General features: G+C 51.6%; 2 protein-coding genes across 2 annotated transcripts; both read right to left on the bottom strand.

The window, feature by feature from the left end:
* Positions 1 to 768: 768 nt before the first annotated feature.
* On the bottom strand, positions 769 to 2,649 carry Lbx2 (ladybird homeobox 2). The gene is made up of 2 exons (XM_021165860.2): positions 2,401 to 2,649; positions 769 to 1,327 (listed from the first exon to the last, which is right to left on the bottom strand). Exons 1-2 carry the CDS (start codon positions 2,594 to 2,596, stop codon positions 939 to 941), a joined length of 585 nt encoding a protein of 194 aa, XP_021021519.1. The 5' UTR covers positions 2,597 to 2,649; the 3' UTR covers positions 769 to 938.
* A 5,427-nt stretch (positions 2,650 to 8,076) lies between these two features.
* Pcgf1 (polycomb group ring finger 1) lies at positions 8,077 to 10,846 on the bottom strand. The gene is made up of 9 exons (XM_021165301.2): positions 10,614 to 10,846; positions 10,091 to 10,196; positions 9,823 to 9,975; positions 9,581 to 9,652; positions 9,340 to 9,445; positions 9,130 to 9,163; positions 8,945 to 9,031; positions 8,302 to 8,382; positions 8,077 to 8,222 (listed from the first exon to the last, which is right to left on the bottom strand). The coding sequence occupies exons 1-9, from the start codon at positions 10,704 to 10,706 to the stop codon at positions 8,175 to 8,177; spliced, it is 780 nt and encodes a 259-aa protein (XP_021020960.1). The 5' UTR covers positions 10,707 to 10,846; the 3' UTR covers positions 8,077 to 8,174.
* Positions 10,847 to 18,865: the final 8,019 nt, after the last annotated feature.

Below are 18,865 nucleotides of genomic sequence, written 5' to 3'. Positions count from 1 at the left end.
AAAAAAAAAAAAAAAAAAGGGAGGTCAAAGCTGAAGGTCCGAGATGTCATCAGTGGGGCCATGTTAGGATGCTCTTGTGACAGTCACAGCTACTTTGACCTCCTCTCTCTCCAGTCCCACCCCAGGTTCCCATACCTGGACAGAGGTAGAAGTGGATAGTGCTCTCTTTCCAGATACTGGGGTGTCACAGTGTCTCATCATAGAGGTTTTGTTTGTTTGTTTGTTTATTGGTGTGTGTGTGTGTGTGTGCGCTGTGATATAGGCTGACTTAGAACTCTTGATTCTCCTGCCCCCCACCCCACCTTCTAAGTGCTGGGATCACAGGTGTGCACCTACACTAAGCTTACTATGGCTTTTTTAATGCAGGAAACCTAGTAAAACTTTAATTAAGAGTAGAAGAAGGCTCACATTATCATATAGGGGCCAACCTAAAGTTAGTGCTGAGGTCTCCAAGGCTGCAAGCCTTGGGAACGAAGGTAGCCAGTAGGGGGTAGTGGCCGGAAGCCACCTCTAGAATCCCACCCACTTCCTCTCCATCCAGTGTCTCCAGAGGTGAAAGACAAGCCAGGTCTCTGAGGAGTGGCCGATGCCTGTGTATAAATCCTGACCTCAAGCCTCTTTTGAAAAATAACCATAGCTAGACACGTACCTTTTAGGGATGCTACTTGGGCTAAAAGAAGCACCACGTTTTAAAGGAGCCGCAAGGAATTTCCCAGTGAGTAGCGGCTTGCCTTGGTTTGGGCTGCCGGCATTCCGGATTGAGGCTTCTTGCAGCAGCAGAGTGGCGGCTTTATTCTTTAACGAGTAAGAAAAGTAGGAGTGTGGAGTAAGGGACAGAACAGAGATAAATGGGTGTCTACCCTCCACCCGGGAACCCAGACAAGGCCTCTAGCAGGGGTCCAGGGCCCTAAAATCCAGGGCTGGCAGCAGCTTTACTTTCAATCGTCCACCTGTATCTCCTCATCTGATAAATTGGGCTCAGAATCCGGCCCTGAAGGGCCAGGGTCAGGGCTTGAAGTGCTGTCTGGCAGTGCTGGGTAACACAGGACTCCAGGGGACAACCCGCATAGGGAGGCCACGTCCGCGCGCATCTCTTCCACATCCCGCTTGAGCTTGGCGCGACGGTTCTGGAACCAAGTAACCACTTGCGCATTAGCCAGGCCCAGTCGTGCAGCAAGTCCGTCGCGCTCTGACGGTGCCAAGTACTTCTGGAAGACGAATCGCCGCTCCAGCTCCAGCACCTGCTGAGCAGTGAACGCTGTACGAGACTTGCGGCGTCTCCGGACACCAGCGCCAGGCCCCGGTGGCGCCTCCGGGGCGGCTCTGCCTGCCAGGATGGGACGGAAATGTCAGTCTCGGCTTTGGAGGAGCTAAGAGATGGAAAAACTTAGGGTCACGGGGCTCAAGCAGGTAAGGGAAGTGGGGTGGGCCAGCATCACGATCCCTAGACACCGGGTCAGAACCCGGATTCTAAGTGCAGCAGGCCTGTGGGAGTGCTGGCGACAGAGAGATGAGATTACTCCAGTGGGTAGAGGGTGGATGGGACTGACCAGAGATCTGGTACAAGAGTCAAGAGCGTTTGGAGAAGGTCTCTGACGCCTTTTGGAGCTCCAGGCTGTGCGTGGTAGTAAGTCAGAGGCCAAATTGAGGTCGGGTGACCCATCTGGACAAATAAAGTTCTTAACACCAGCTCTCTTTCCGGGAGCCCAAAAGGGAAGGAAGGCAGGCGGAAGGCGGTTCCTGTGCCCAATAGTGCTGCAAGGATCTTCTTCTACAGGGCTCAAGAAGCGACCGGCTGGGGCTGGGGCTGGGGCTGGGGCTGGGGCTGGGGCTGGGGCTGGGGCTGGGGCTGGGGCTGGGGCTGGGGCTGGGGCTGGGGCTGGGGCTGGGGCTGGGGCTGGGGCTGGGGCTGGGGCTGGGGCTGGGGCTGGGGCTGGGTAGCTGGGAGGAATTTTCTGCCTTGTCCTAGCCCTGCCTCAGTCTTTTCTTGCCACCAGCTCAAGCGTTTTGTCTCTTCCACAGCCTTTCTTGGTCACGATTACCCCACATACAGCGAACGTACCAGCAGCCCAGCGGGTCCCTGGATTCGTTCCAGCCTGGCGGTACCCCTCAGCCCCTGCCACCCCCTGGAGCAATTGCAGTCTCAGAACTAACTCAGGAGCCCTGCGGAGCCCTGTCAAATGCAACTCCTGACACTTGGGCAGAAGGCAGGGGGTGGGTAAAAATGACCAGCCAGGGCCAGACAAAACTTTGTGACCAAGGATGAGAGTGAAGGGGGGGGGGGGGGAGGGAAAGGCAGTTATAGACAGGGACAGACAGATGCGCGCGCGCGCGCACACACACACACACACACACACACACACTCACACAGTTCAAGTCCGCTACCTCACTGGCGTGTACCTTCAGAAGGCTGTGGAGCCCGAGGGGAATGGCCCAGGAAAGTTTTACTTGCTAGCTCCTCCAGCGCACACAGTGGAGACGCGGGATCAGGGCCCGCCTCGGGAAGCTGCGGTGCAGAAGGTGCTTCGGGGACCATGCTCGGACCTAGGATGTCTGCGATACTAAAGGGTGTCCGGCGCTGATGTACAGAGTTCATGGCAAGCGGGATTGTAGCGATCCCGCCTTCTGCTGCGCTTGGCTTCACAACCTCCTAGGCCCCCAGCGCTCAGCTTCCGATCTGGGCCCCCTGCCCCCCTGCCTCGGACCCGCCCCTAGAGCTCAGTTGAAGCCCCACGCCCCCTCCTTCTGCACCCCCACCTCCTTCCAAGGGCCTCAGTGAATCGGGAGCCCATAGGTGTACTGGCAGCCTTATTTCTTCTATAGAGTAGAAAGAAGCCGATGGCTTCTGACTTCGAGGTGCACATTCAAACTGGGTGTACTCCCCTGGATTGCATGCTGCTTGGCTCCCTACTTAAACTCTGGCTCATAAATTCTAGGACAATAAAATTGCTTTCCCTGGCCTCAAGGGCTGGGGATTTGCAGGGTTCTGAGAAACAGGATCAGGGCTGATTGTGTTAGGGACTCAGCATCCTAACTAACTTTGCCTATCTTTCTCACCCAACCCTGGGGAAAGGTCTTAAAGAGAAGATGGTGGCTAGAGATGGTTGGTGTAGTGTGGGGGTCCAGGATCGAGAACCTAGCCTATTGGAATACCTGTTGTAAAATGATACAAGGAATGGGGCAGGCCACACTGTAGCCTGGAGGCTCCAGTAAGTTAAAACCCACCCAAAAGGGTCTCAGAGACCTGGGCTGGTACTACTTGCTTGGAGGGCTCCTGGCTAGTGAGGACTGGACTCCAGAGGGCCTGCTCGTCTTACTGGCTTGCTATAGATCTGACTTTATCCTTTTATTAAGTCCTCAGAGTTCAGGTGTGACTTCCTGTAGGATCACTCTCCAGGGAAGACTACTGGAAGGCTTGGCTTGTTCATTGCTTTTTGTGTTCTCTGTCCCCTTCTCCTCCATGTTTACTTGTTATCTGGGTTAGCACTCCATGATCATCTTGAGCTGAAATAAGGCAGTTTGGGCTTAACAAAGCTGGGTCAGTAAGGTTGCATAGGCCTGGTTCCCTTTCTAGGCTATCTTCCTCAGATAGCTGAAAGCTTTACAGCTTATAGGCATAGACTGGCTACTCCCAAAGAGCAAGCCTCTTCATTGCTAGGGCAGTTGCAAATGCAAACCAAAATTCCTTTAAATTATTATTGTTGTTATTTTGAGACAGGCTCTCACTGTCCTGGATCTTACTATGTAGACTAGGCTGGTCTCAATCTTATCTGGGATTAAAAGTGTGCCACCACACTTGGCTTTAACTTTAATCAATTTATTTATGATTGAGTTAGGGTCTCACTATGTAGTCCAGGCTCTGCTCAAACTCAAAGTTAACCTTGGCTCAGTCTTCTGTGGAGTGAGCCACTGTGCAGAGTCAAAAGGAGTATTCTATTTATGCTTGTTGTGCTTTGTTTTGTTGGGAGTGCAATGAAAAGCCAGAACAGTCTCTCCTAGATTGTTCCCAATATCACCTCTCCTGTAGCCTCTACATCTCCCACTATTATTCAGTGACTTCCACCTTGGGGCAAGTTAACTTATCAAGCATTTGGGTGCTCCAAAAAGGTCTTAGGAGACCCTGGAAGCTTGGGCCAAAGGCTACTCGACAATAGGACACTCCCCTTAGTAGGAAGGGTGTTTTCCCGTCAAGGGTTTCTTCTGGTGATACTCTGAGCCTTCAGGCACCCAGGTTCTCCTGGAGTCTGGGGGATGCTCTTGGGGCTCCAGGAGGCACTGCAGGGTCAGAGGGCAGAGCCAGGCCTCAGTGGAAAGCTGAGCTGCCTCAGGACTTTGTAGATTAGTTATTAATGGAGGGGTAGGGAGGGCACTAGAGAGCCTCTCCTTCAAGCCTCAGCCCTCAGCCCAACCCTTGTGGTTTCACTTAATATGCAATTAAAGCAGATCCCAGGAGGCAGAGGGAACTGCCCTACCGCATCCCAGTCCTGTCACCCAACAGACACTGCAACCTCTCCCCGTGTATCCATTACGTGGCTTTTATGTCCTTTTACCTCTGCTCTCAATTACTCCTGTGTGTGCGTGCGGAATGAGGCTCTCCCGAGGGGCTCTGCCTTCCTTTCCTTCCATCTCTCCTGCCTACCTCCTCCCTTTAGCAGATGGGCTCAGGTAAGGAAGGGATGGGATGGTCCTCAGACACAAGTCTGGGGAAAGACAGAGACGTGGAGAAGGTAAAAGGACAATGCCCCAACATCAGAGACTAAGGACATACCAATGCCCAGGGATTAGTCAAGACTATCTTGGGGCCACTGAGGGGGGCTTCTCCTGGCTAAGCATTTGGAACATGAGCTGGGGAGAAACCGGATCCACAGAGGGGGGCCAGGGGAGTGTGAGTGATTAATGAGGGATGTTAAGAGATTAAACGTGGGTTCTGGGCTTGAGAGGGGCACTCAGCTCTCTCATGGTTTTCCCTGTAACCATCGGGGAGCGCAGAAGCTTCCCGGGGCCCAGTTCTTTTGCATCTACAGCTTCAGCACTCTACAGGTCTGTATCCCTGCTCACTGCAGAGTGACAGACATGTCCTCTGCACCCAACACGGGCAGAGCTGTAGAGCAGAGCTGGAAAACCTCGGGGGGCTGGGAAGGTAGGGATGGAACAAAGCAAGGGCTGGTTCACACCCCTTTCCTCTGATTCTGAGGCCTGGGAACCTGGCAGGCTGCACAGTGGGCAGCCCTGAGTGGCATATATATCTTAGGAATCCTAAGGGCACCAAGTTCCACTAGATTTTTGCACTCTTTCCCCAGAGGCATTGGCCTGATTTCCCAATATGAGATGTGAATGACCTCAGGATCAGGGTGGAAAAGGGAGTTTGCAGCTGCGCAGCACAGCTGGAGATGCACTGGAGCTGCTGCTGTCACTGAGCTGACAGGAGGAAGGCTCAGGCTCCGACTACCCACTAGGTCCAGCCAGACCCAAACAAACTTTAGCACCTTCAGCTGTCCTGAGCCTCAAAGCAAGGACCACATACCTCCAAGAGTGGGTGCTCAGGGCTCCTGATCTAGGACCTCCTAGTCTTCAGGCACAGCTTTTTAAAACCGCCGCTGCTGCTACCACCACTACTACCACCACTTTTAAAAAGCTAAAGCTCAGGATGGGACCGAAGGACACAAGCTGCTGTTCTGCTATCTGATTGATTTAAATTTTATATAAAAAATTGTTTTTGAAAATTTCATAATTTGTATTTTGATCGTATTCAACCCCAAGTCCTCTGAGATCTCTCTCTCTCTCTCTCTGTAGCTGAGCTGCAGCAATGTCCTTCGCAGAATTCCAGGGATGGACTCCCTGCAGTGCTGCGCTTCAGTGCTCCTTCCTATCACTCCTTAGGAAACTCCTTAGGGGTGGCAGGCTTTAGATGCGGAAGGTAGCAGGGAACCATGCACTGCTGTTGAGGTCATCTCCTGGGAACAGCTGTTCTGCATGGGGAGGGGTCCCTGAGACTGACATCCTCCCCCCATAACACACACCCCAACTTTATAGGAGCAGGCATGGAGACAGGGGAAGCTTTAGAGGCCCCCCTCCCCCGCCCCCACCCAGATCCCTGTCTCCTACCTCGGGCAGTCAAGCACTTTTTTATTGTTGGAGACTGTACTCCATTCAGAATGGCTGAGAACTCTCCTGCTTCAGCTTCCCTAATGTTAGAATTTGATGGGAGTCACTTGGCCTACCTCATCTGCAGCACTTTTTTGCCTTGGCCCTATAAGCAACTTGTTGGTTTCCAGACAACATAATGAACGTTGGAGAACGTCCAGATGCAAGCTTAGGCTTTCTTGGCTTGTGCGGCCTGCATCCAATGCCAGCCTTCCAACCTCAGCTATGTATCAGGACCCCTTGAACTCCAGGAGTCAGTCTGCAGTCACTGGGAGCTAGGCTTTACAATCCTCCACACTTACACTGGCTGCTCCTTGAGGCTCATCCCAGGTTGAAGAACAGCCTGAGACTCCCTTCAGAAAGTCCTGGAGGTGGCCCCGACTGCTATTGTTCTGGCTTTTCTTCTTCTTTTTTTTTAAAGATTTATTTTATGTATGTGAGTACACTGCAGCTGTCTTCAGACACACCAGAAGAGGGCATCGGATCCCATTACAGAAAGTTGTGAGCCATTATGTGGGTGCTGGGAACCACACTCAGAACCTCTGGAAGAGCAGCCAGTGCTCTTAACAGCAGAGCCTTCTTTCTCTCCAGCCCTTATTTTTTGTGACAGTGTTTCTTTGTGTAGCCTTGGCTGTCTTTAGCTCTGTAGACAGGATGGCCTTATTATTTGGGGGGGATACTTTCTGACTCTCCCAGATAGCTATCTACAGAATAAGAACGCTGGATGGGATTATCCTCAGAGCCCGGTGGGCTTTTACAGACAAGATATGCCCACGCCTGGCCATACCCCTCTTCTGTGAAGCACCTTTTCCTTCTTAAAGCTCACCATGGCGTCTCCCACCTGGGTTCCTTAAGGGTCACACTGTGGATTTTATCATTTACTGGAAAAACCTGTTTTTAGTTGTGGTGTGGCTCATCCCTAGCCCACATCTTTTCTCCAAGAGCTTTCTGCTTGAGTACTGTAAACAAGATTAAATAAAGTCAACCATAAGAGAGAGCAACTAGCCGGGCGGTGGTGGCACACGCCTTTAATCCCAGCACTCGGAAGGCAGAGGCAGGCGGATTTCTGAGTTCGAGGCCAGCCTGGTCTACAGAGTGAGTTCCAGGACAGTCAGGGCTGCACAGAGAAATCCTGTCTCAAAAAACCAAAACCAAAACAAACAAAATCGAGAGAGAGAGAGAGAGAGAGTGAGTGAGAGAGAGTGAGTGAGAGAGAGTGTGTGTGTTAAGAGGGGTTCAGGAGGAGGACTAGACAGATGTCCAGGAAGGAGAAGAAGGGGGCATTTAGTTTAGTTTAAGGAGGTTTTTAGGACAGGGCATTCCACTGGCTGAGGAGGAAGGTCAGATGGGTGCTTTCTGCCTAAGCAGGCAGGTTTGCACTCCAGCATCTGGCTCCTAAGTCTTCATTGGTAAAATGGAACGGCTGAGATTTTGTAAAAGACAGTAGCTCCTCCTCGACCACCTTTTCCTCATCTTGGCTTCACTGATCCCCCTTCCCTAAGCTGGCTGACCCTTCTGTCCTGGGCTCAGATCTGCTCTACTAGATGCCATTCATAGGGTCTTTCTTGTTTCTATTTTCCAGCTACACAGAATGAAGTTATTTGGATTTTTCCTTAAATATTACTCTTCTTCCTCTTCAGTCCTATTGTGGCCACATGTCCTCTCTTAACATGAATTGTGACATCCACTGGGGCTGGCACCATATACTGCAGCATATGAAGACAGCAAGAGCTGCCATCTAGATAGCATTCCTTCACCAAAGGGCCAGGTTCCAGTTCCCCGTGAGCCTCTATCCCTCTTCTTTGGCAAGCCATTGAGGGCATTTGGTAGATAGAGGAGACCTTTCTTCCCAGTGAGAGATGGGAGACTTAAGAGGAATTAGGACCCAGGCCAAAGCCTGAGTGTGTAGCAGGTAAGAAGGAAGATGAGAAGTGCTTTTTAAAAGCATTTATTTCAAAAAATAAAGCCACAGTTAATTTTACATAAATATCTGGGGAGGGGTGGGAAGGGGGTGGAAGCAAGCCTGGCCCCTACCTCCTCTTCTCTTTCACACTGTATTGGAGAAGCAAAGGAGATGGCTAAGGAGAAAAGGGAAAGAAGAAGTGAGTGGGCTCTCAGCACCTGCTGGCCCCTCAGCCCACTGTGCACCCGGCTTACCTTGCCGAACCAGCGGGACAGCCATAGCTGTTTCATTGTCATGTGATCAGGGAGAACCTCATTGTCAAAAAGGAGCTGTACCTAAGAGGGAGATGGGGCAGGGAAGACTTCTTGGTAGTGCTGGGCAGAGACTTGTCCCTAGACTCTGTCTGTCTCTTCCTCTGTGTGTCTGTGTGTGTGTTCATGTCTGTGGAGGCCAGACAACAATTCTAGATGTTGTTCCTCAGGCTCCATCCATCTTTTTTCTTTTCTGAGACAGGTTCTCTCACTGGCATGAAACTCATCAAGCAGGGTAGGCTAGGCCCAGCTCCACTGCGGCGATTACAAGTTTGCACTACTATGCTAGGGTTTTCTTTGTTTGTTTTTAGGTCTGGGAACTGAACTCTGATCCTAGTACTTGAAAGGCAAATACTTGACAAGGCTATCTTAGCAGACCGCTCTCAAACCTTTTTTGCTCCTGTAAACAAAACAAAGTCTTACTCTGGAGTCCAGATTGGCCTGGAATTCTCTATATAGCCTAGGCTAGCCCTGAACTTGAAGTAATCTTCCTGCCTGAGCTTTCTTCCAGGTACAAGCTGGCAAGCCAGACATGCCCTCCCCTTTCAGTCCCTTGTTTTTCACATAACCTGGTGGGTTTACTTACATGTTGTGGATTTAGCATTAGTCGGTGACACAGAACCCTTCGGAGATGGCGGACCTCAGCTCTAACAGAACATCGAACGTACTTGTTCTAGGAACAGAGAAGGAGGGGAGGGCACAGGTGTATGAGGGAAGGGTTGCTGGGAGAAATGGCTCCTGCAAAGGGGCCCTCCCTTCAACCCCTCTCACCTGAAGGACATTTTTATTCTTGTCTTTGCCAGAACTGGATGGAAACAGATACAAGTTAGAGGGTCCCACTTTTCTTGTCTCCTACCTAGTACAAGCACCACAGCACACTTTCTTCAGGGGAACAGACACTCCCTCATCCTTCCCCCCAAGTCCCTTAGCATCTGGGTCACCAGTAGTATCGCTTCAGGCAACCTCTGACCTGCCCCTCACCTCAGCCGCTCCAGGCATAGGCTCAGCTGTTCATCATATCGATAATAGTGGGCTTTAGAGTGGTCAAAACTGCTGAAGGGGAGGCCAAGGTTGCTCAGGGCTGGCTCTGAGGAAAAGTAGATATTGAGGAGGCTGGTACAGGTTCCATACCCTCTTCTCCCCAGAGAGCAAAACCAGGCAAAAGAGATGCTCTGAGGGCTTTATTTGCCCCCCCTCCCCCAAATGAGCACCAAGGACATACCTTCACCACTGGGCTGGGAGACTCTGTCCAAGCCTCGGGACTGATAGAATTCCCGAATCCGTTTCTCTTCACCTAAGAAGGGGTGAAGGGCAGCCATATTAATTCTCTTTGTCCTGGCTGTTGACCTCTTTATCTCTGTATTTTTTTTTTTTGATTCCCAACAAAACTGTTGGGAGCAAAACGTCAAGGTGCCACCCAGCATTAGAGTCAGGAGGCCCCACAAATATAAGGTGGCCACTCACTGTCTTGCAAGCCTGGCACTAGCTTATACACTATGTCCTGCATGACCCGATCCAGTTTGAGATTGAGTAACGGCTGCGTCTCGTGGATCTTGATGTTGCACATGGGGCAGTACTTGCTGGTTTGCAGGTACTTCACGATACAACTTTTGCAGACTGTAAGAGGAGAAACGAAGATGCTCAGGTCCCTTGGGAACCCGACACATGGGACAGGCAGCACAGAGGCTGGCAGCCAGCTTGGAAGAGGAGAGACAGGATCCGGGACACTCACAGGTGTGGAGACACTCTGTGATGGTGGTGGCATCCACGAAGTAGCCGGCGCACAGGCAGCAAACGATGTGTTCATTCAGGTCTTTGATCTTCACCCGGACCTCCTCCTGTGGACACACCCTCAGTCACTCCCCACTGGTCTTGCAAGCCCACCCCATCTCACCTTCTGCAATTCCCAGCATCAGAGCAGTTTGTTATTGGACTGGGTCGTCAGGCCCCCGAGAAGAGACTGGGGGAGTGAGCTCCCCCTTCGCCCAGCAGAGGGCTCCGCGCACAGCGGGTGCTCTCTTTTCGCGGACCAGTCTGACTCTCTTTTTTCCCTCGGGAGACCAGACGCTGTCGGAGACACAACGCGCAAGCGTCCAAGTCCAGCGTTTGGCAACTCGGCCAGAATCGCGCGTGCGTATCGCGCACCCCGTGGCTGCGCAAGCGCACTGGGCGCCCATCCCGCCGCCACCCGTCCTCTCCTTCGTTTGGGTTCACACAGCTAACGGACCCCAGGAGTCATCCCGCTGCCCCTGCACCTCGTTCCGTAGTGGGTCCATCTTGTACACTGACTGGAGCTGGTTCCGAAGCCTCATCGCGATCGCAATCTGGCCCCCCTGAGGAGACGCCATCTTAAAGGCTGATCCCAGCCCGCCACTTCCGGTACCGCCTGCGGGGCGGGACTTGTCTCCTAGCAACGAGGGCCTCACATTCTCCGGATTGGCTAGTTTTTCGGCACACCCCGCCCTCGCCCCCTCTTTAGCTCCCCGTGTGCTCACCTGAGCCCGCTGCCCCCCCAACAATCGGTGGTCGTTATGGAGGGGGGTTGAGTGAAGCAGGGTCTCTGCGGTGCACGCTCCCACGGGCGTCTTTTCAACGGTGCGCACACAACCTCTGGATCAACTTCGGTAGCTTGTGCTAAGAGAGCCTGTGCCCTGGGACCCCGAGGCCGGGCTATCGCCCTCCGCTACAGCTCCGGAGTGTGGGAGTCCTGGGACCGGACCTCGCCTCCGACCCGGGGTCCTCTCTATACAGTGCAGTCCTGCTCCGCTGCGGCGTCCGCGTTGCGGAGCTGCGTCCCAGCCGCTGGCCTTCTCCCGTCTCCGCCGCTGGAGTTTTTGCGGGCTCGCGAAGTCTAGGAGAGGGTGCCCTGGGCGGGGTGGAGAGGGAGAGACCCCCCGGGGAACCGGGAGCTCTTACTCCCCACTCTCTCCCTGCTGCCGAGGATGGGGAGAATAGGCCCTGGCTAATGATGATGATTTAATCATCGGCGCCTGCGGAGGCCTGGGACAGACTAATGTAGAGCAGATGCCGAAGGAGGAGGGGAGGATTGACAGCGAGGAGACTTGGGCAGCGAGTGCCTGCAGTAGCATAGGCCCGGGCCTGCACTTGGGGAGGACACAGGGGTTCCCGGGTCTGGTACACTGTCATCGCTGGGTCCCTACGGCGGAATTTTAAAAGAATAAATTTACTCTGAAGCGTTATTAGCATCGAGTACAACTGGAGATTGGAGCGAGAGGGGAGAGTCACTGGCGGAAACTTGAAAGGCTCTCTGGAGAAAATTGGGACTCTTGTGTGGGCATGATTGACAAATGGATGCACGAGAGGTATAAATGTGATGGAAATAGAAAAGAAAGGCAGTGTGGAGAGGAACGACCGAAGAAATAGGTGTGGATTGAGAGCCCCAATGGAAGGGAATGGGGTCTAAAAGAACTGGAATAATTAGGTTGAAGGTAACAGGAACCTCACGGAAAGGAGTGTATGTCTGTTACCCCATAAGTGGTAGTACATAAGCATCAGGAAAGTATTAATGACTTGTTAATCAACTACGTACAGCTATGGTTTACCTCCCTGGCCCAGGCCACCTAGTCACCTCTGAGCCACTGCAGGTCTTGACTGCTTGCCCATGTCTATATCGTTCCCTCTTCCCACAGCATGGTAAAGTGATTCTGATCATAGGTTACAAAGAACACACGTTTTTGATGACGTGTTTCCCATGTTGATGGTGGTGCTAGTTTAGTGGATATGTACATGGGGCAAAACCAATTACAGTATACACTTTAACTACTTGCAACTTGCAGTGTATCGTAAATTAGACCTCAGGAAAACTGTTAAAAGTGAGTTCCAGCTGGGCAGTGGTGGAGCATGCCTTTAATCTGAACACTTGGGAGGCAGAGGCAGACAGATTTCTGAGTTCAAGGCCAGCCTGGTCTACAGAGTGAGTTCCAGGACAGCCAGGGCTACACAGAGAAACCCTGTCTCAAAAACAAACAAACAAACAAACAAACAGTTTTAAAAAATGGCACAAGCCTAGGGGATCAGGAGTTCAGGGTCATCCTAGGCTACATAGCAAATTTGAGGCTAACCTAGGACACCTAAGACTGTCTCAAAATCAACAAAAACAAGCAATAAGTAAATCATAAAATTGAAAAATAAATCAAACTGTGGAGCCAAGTATGGTGGCACACACCTTTAATTCTAACAGGCGGGGCAGAGGCAGTGGATCTCTTGAGTTTGAGCCCAGCCTGGTTTACAAGCCCAGCCTGTTTAGAGCAAGTTCTAGGATAGCCAGAGCTACATAGAGAAATCCTGTCTCAAAAAATCAAAACAAATAATCAGCTTGTTTTTTGTCCTTTTCCGATTTAAGATAGTTTAATAGTGCAGAGCTTACAGCTCGGTAGTAAAGTGCTTGCCCCGGCTCTTTGTTGACCCTAGGACATACAACTAAGCAAGCCCAGGGACTAGAGAGACAGCTCAGATGCTAAGCACTGGCTGCTCTCTCAGAAGACTTCTGTTCACTTCTCAGCACCATATACAAGGTTTCCAACACTCTGTCACTCCAGCTGTAGACAATCCAGTGCCCTAGTCTGGCCTCGCAGGCACTATACCATGTATGTGGCACACATACATACATGGAATTCTGGCCTCACAGGCACTATACCATGTATATGGCACACAGACATACATGGAGACAAAACACTCGTGCACATAAATCTAAAACCAAACCAAACCCCAAAACTTGATAGCTTCCCTTTCCAGTCAGAATAAAAGTCTAAGGTCTTGCATGGGTTCTCTAGCCACACTGGGCTCCTCGATGCTTGTTCTGTAGACACACTGAGATAGGCTCTGCTTTGACACGCTGGCCATCCTTGTCTCTTTCCCCATCAGGTCTCCACGAGGCTTCTGTCTCCCTGCTGCATAAATAACCCTATTTGACCTCTAGCTTCCTTGCTTTATGCTTCTTACCACTTTAACATTGTTAACATTTTATTTAGCATCATTTTTAGCTTTGTTTTAGTTTTTTTTTTTTTTTTTTTTTTTTTTTTTTTTTTTTTTTTTCTGTGAGACAGGGTTTTTCTGTGTAGCCCTGGCTGTCCTGGAACTCATTCTGTAGACCAGGCCGGCCTTGAACTCAGAAATCTGACTGCCTCTGCCTCCCAAGGGCTGAGATAAAAGACGTGGGCCACCACTGCCCTTGTTTTAGCATTGTTGATGTTTATTTTGTTTTAGTTTTGTTTGTTTTTGAGACAGGGTCTCACTATTTAGCCCTGGCTACTTGGCACTCACAAAGCAGATCTGGCTGGCTTTGAACTCACAGAGATCACCTGTCTCTGCTTTTCAAGAGATTAAAGTCATGTGCCACCATGCCAGGTTCTGGATCTTTTTCTTTAAAAAAAATTTTTATTTTTTGACTTGGGGTCTAATTAAGCATGTTTACTGCTCTTTCAGATGAGTCTATCTCTAGTTCTCATAGGAAGCTGTTCACAACCACTTGTAACTCAGGTTCCAGGGGATCTGATGCCCTCTTCTGGCCTCTTGTATGCAGGGGCTACATATAAACTCACAAGCAAACCCATACATTAAAAAGATGAATCTCTTTTTTTTTTGTAACTTATTTTGTGTATGTGCATATGCATGCTACACTGAGTGCACATGTGTGTGCATACATGTCAAACTCTGGTGTCCTTAGGATCCTGAGAGACCCGAGGAGAGCCTCCTTGATAATAAGGTTAAGCTGGCTGGCCAACAAGGTGCAGAGGCTCTCCTGTCACTGCACCCCCCTTCTCCATCCCCCCACCCCCACCCCGTGCTCCACCACACCCAGCCTCTCACGGGAATCCTGGAAGTTCAACTCAGATCTTCACCTCTGTATGGTAAGCGCTGTATTGACTGAGCTTGCTCGCTTGCTTTTGTTTGAAAAACAGTGTTCTGCCACCTGGCCTCAAACCTGTGATCTTCCTGCCTCAGCCTCCTAAGGTAGTCTGAGTTGTAGTCATGCATCTCTCTGTGTGTATTCTATCTCTTCATATACTATATGCATGTTATAGTATTTGTTTCTAGTATTTTTCTAGTTTTCCCTCTGCCTTTTAGACTAGAATGTGCTATCCACATCTCTATCTCCAGATCTGAGCACACAGTGCATGTTACCCGGAATGGGGGCTGGAGAGACAGCTCAGCAGTTAGGAGCACTCAACAGCTCTTGTCTCTGCAAGACAGGAGTTCAGTTCCCAGCACCCATGTTGGGGGGATCTGACACTCCTGTCCTCTAAGGGGGTCTTTGCACACGTGTACTTCACATAATCTCAAGCAGGCAAACACACATGGACATAAAATTTAAGTAAGTCTTTTAAAAATATACTAAATGAACAAATGAAAGAATGTAGGTGACATTGGTAGCTTAGATTAAGGACTTAGCAATTGGAATGAAGGGCTGTAGCTGGAATAGTCACACTCCTGTAATCCTAGCACCTAGAAGGTAGAGGCAGGAAGATCGGAGTTCAGAGCCAGCTAGGGCTACATAGTGAATTCAAGACCTGAGCTACAGAAGACCAGCAAAGTAGACTGAAGAACAGGAGGCAGCAGCTGCTTTTTAAATTCTGTCTATCTGTCTATCTATCTATCTATCTATCTATCTATTTTTGAGACAGGGTTTCTCTATGCAGCTCCTGCTGTCCTGGAACTTGCTCTGTGGATCAGGCTGGCCTCAAACTCATAGAGATCCATCTGCCCCTGCCTCCCAAGTGGTGGGATTAAAGGCATGTGACACCACTGCCTGGCTTTGTATTTGTATTTGTATTTGTATTTGTATTTGTATTTGTATTTGTATTTTAAACTTTAAAGGAAAGCAGCCAGGGACCTGAGTAGTAGGCCTAAGGGGATGAATGAGAAGTAAGCATTTCTTTCCTTCAGCCTGTTGGACTTAGAATGGCTTCAAGAGAGCCGGGTGGAGCTGGCCAGAAGGCTAGATCAGAAGTGCAACTGGAGGGACGAGAGTCAAATGTCAGGTGCCACTGCTGTCTGGGGTGGGTGTGAGAATCAGGGCTACTGGAATGGATGAAACCTGAAGGGGTGCAGAAAAGCTACAGCCAGAGCTCTGAAGTGTGCTCCAACTCTCCAGGAGGAGAGAGCAAGGCCAGTGGAGGAAGGCTAGAAACAGTAACAATGTAAGCCCTGCTACAGAACGCAAGATATGAAAAGCAGGGCTGGGGATGTAGCTCAGTGGGAGGCACTTGCCTAGCAAGCTTGAGACAGTCAATGCCCCGGGCCCAAAAGAAAAGGAAAAAGAGAAACAAATAGAAGCTAAAAGAAAGGGCACCTTAAGAGCAGGAGAGATGATCCAGCAGGTGGAGATGCTTGTTACCAAGCTTGATGACCTGAATTCCATCTCTGGGACCCACGTGGTTGAAGGAGATATCCACATTCATACTGTGGCACACACACACACACACACACACACACACACACACATGTGCACACACTAAACTAAAAATAAATGCAATTTTAACATTTAAGAAAGGAAGGAAAGAAAATTCAAGAAATAATGGGTTGCTGTGTGTGGTTGTACACTCAACAGGGAGAGGCAGGTGGATCCCTGAGAGTTCAAGGCCAGCTTGGCCTACAGAATGAGTTCCAGACCAGCCAGGACTACATAGAGAGACACCCTCACCTCTACCCCAACCCTCAAAAAAAAAAAAAAAAAAAGGCCAGTGGTGGTGTCGAAAAACCACCCTCCACTGGGTTAACACCAGAACAGCTGCAGGGGAGGAAATGGAGACAGCAGCCATGGATAGAGCAAAGGAAAGGAGCAATTAAACTTAAGAAGTCAGGCAAATCAGGGTAGGAAGGACTAAGCTGATGTCAGGGATGGTGACATAAGAGTTGGAGCCATCTTGAAGAACAACATTGGGGAGATGGGGAAGGATGGAGATGAGGTGGAGCACTCGGCTTCTTTCCCCGGAAGCTGCGGCCTCAAAGGCTCAAGGACTCCAGGACTCTGGGGTGACTGTACTTGGCAGTGCAGGTCTGGAAGCCCAGGGTCCAGGAGGACAGAAGAGGTAGGAGGGTGGAGAATTTAAAACCAGCTTAGATTATATAGCAAGACACAACCCCAAACATTAAAAAGGAGGTAGGGGAGAAAGAAGGGAAAAGAAAACACTTCTCGGTGTGAGTCACAACACATATGATAGCCAGGAGGACGCACTTACCCAGAAGCCCCATCTTCAACCCGAACTAGCAGGAACCATTCAAGTAGAGATGGGTGCAGGAAGAGAGACTCCTGGTTGGGACTGTGGCTGACAAAATAGCTTATCCTCCGTCCTTACAGCCAGGTACTAGACAGTTTTCTCATTAACTCCCAGATTTGTAAGCACAGCCGCCCTTTGTGGCCATTCTTCTCAAAGGGTCATTAATGGGGGGAGGGGGGTGGGGCGGTGCCACCTGCGCAGACTTCAAAAGTGACATTCATCCAGATCTTCACCAACTGCCTGTTTCTCATTCACTGATTCATTCTTTGAACAGTTCAAAAGGATTTATTGAGATTGGTGAGAGACACTGTCTCTTTCCCCGGGATGCTCACCCTCCTAGCCCACCTGCAAGCCTAGGCTCCCATCCAATGCTTCACTTTGGCTTGATTTAGGCTTCAAGTTCCGTGTAGCCTCCCCCCTCCCCCTGCAGCTCAGAACAGGGAGGGGAAATGAAAGTGTTCTCTAGGGGGTATAGAAAGCACTTTTGCCAAATTGTCCCCTCTCCCTCCCGCCCTGTGACCAGAAAGGTGGAAGGAATATCTGAGAAGGATACTGTGGCCAAAATGGGAGAGGGGCTCCTGTACAGTATTAATGTGCTCCTGAGCCCCTAACCACTATCTGCACCTCCACTCCCACCCCGCAGGCTTCTGAGAACACTGCGGGGGTGGGGCTACTTTTATCTACTTTTATGTTCCTGTCCAGATGCCCAAATATCCTGGTTCCCAGGAGAGAAAAGACCCCTTCACCCTGCCCCAGGCGCCAGGCTGCCAGCCCATCTGCTGGGAGAAAGGAGGGGCGCCTTTCCCTGGGGGATCCTGGAGAAACAACTAGAACAGTAGTCCCAACGAGTTTATACTTGCTAGGCACTTCGCTTCACACGGGAAAGCCGTAGGGTAGAGCTGAACCCTGAAGTGGGTAGGGGTGAGGGTCCAGGCCTGTCATAGCGGGGCGGGGTCTTCTGGCCAGGACGTGTCCAAGCCAGGCTGAGCAGCGCCTCCGTGCCCACCCTCTGCCCCCCTCCCTGGGCCCAGTCTCACCGGCTCGGAGGCGCCAGGGCCCCCCCCAGGGCCGGGGCGGGCTGGGGAAGGTAATGTAATTCCGGCCTAGCTAACCCGATTAAGGCGGCCTGCACCGGGCAGGGTGGCGGCAGGGGCGTGTCTTCGGCTTTGGGGCCCGCCCGGCAGGGGTCCCATCCCGGGGAGGGACGTGGAGGTCACAAACTCCCCGCTCCTGGGTCCGCGCCCAGAGGTCACAAGGTCACCAAGACGCTTCAGCCTTCTCCCACTTTCCTTGGCTGGCATGCTCCAGGCGCATTTTCTGATGCTTGGGTGGGGTAAAGTGTCTGTAGGGTGCGGCGCCCGGAGCCTCCCAAGGCCTCAGCGAGTCCCCAGTGTAGCCCTTTCGCCTTAGAGAAGGGAGGATAGTGTGTGAGGATAGCTTTCCAAGATGCGAATTAGAAAAGTGGAATCCCGCGGTGGAGGCCCGGGTTGGTCCGTTTGAGACACGGGTCCGATTTACAGCAATTTCAGAAAATCGAGATTCTAATAAACAGGGTACTAATTCCTGGTCGGCCAAGACCAGTAAGGTGGGGAGTGGCACAGAAAAAAGCCAGGAGGTGTACCACGACTCCAAGCTCAGATGTTCGTTTCCTGCCCGAGCCCACCGTACGCGCCCTGCTACCGTCTGCTTCCTACACCTGGCCTCTTCCTGGGACTCCAGATCGCGAATCGCCGTTCCCCAACCGCTTCTTGCAGAGCCAGGTAGCCACAACGAGATTTGGTCTCAGAGGGCATTTGGGTGGGGGCCACAACGAATCGAGGAGCTGGCCAGCGGCACCCATCGGGAGGCGAAGAGTGGGGTCTGGGGAGAGAAGCCCTTGCCGAGGAACCCGGGAGCCAGTCCGAAGGCGGAGGCCGGCGAGGATGCGGGCGCGCGAGCATCCCGGCTGAGTCAGCGGCCCCTCCCGCGCACCGCGCCTTCCTGATACCCGCGCCCTCCTCTGCCTGCACCAGGCACATCCAGCCATCCCTTTCCCTTTAACAGCAGGGCCCCGCCCCTGCCCTCCCTCAGCTCCCTCTGCCCACCCGAGTCACTGCCCCTGCCTGAGCTGGCCACCCTTCTCCACACCGGACTCGGGCAGCGGCCTGGGCAACTTAGCGTCCACCTGCGCTACTGCGACCCCCGCCCGCCGCGCTCCTTCGGGATGCGAGTCCCAGAGCGGACTCCCGGGAGGGGCGGGCACACGCGCGGCTGCGCCCTGTGCACAG

Source organism: Mus caroli, chromosome 6 (genome assembly GCF_900094665.2).
Source record: "Mus caroli chromosome 6, CAROLI_EIJ_v1.1, whole genome shotgun sequence".
NCBI lineage: Eukaryota > Metazoa > Chordata > Mammalia > Rodentia > Muridae > Mus > Mus caroli.
This window is presented reverse-complemented; position numbering and strand designations above follow the sequence as displayed.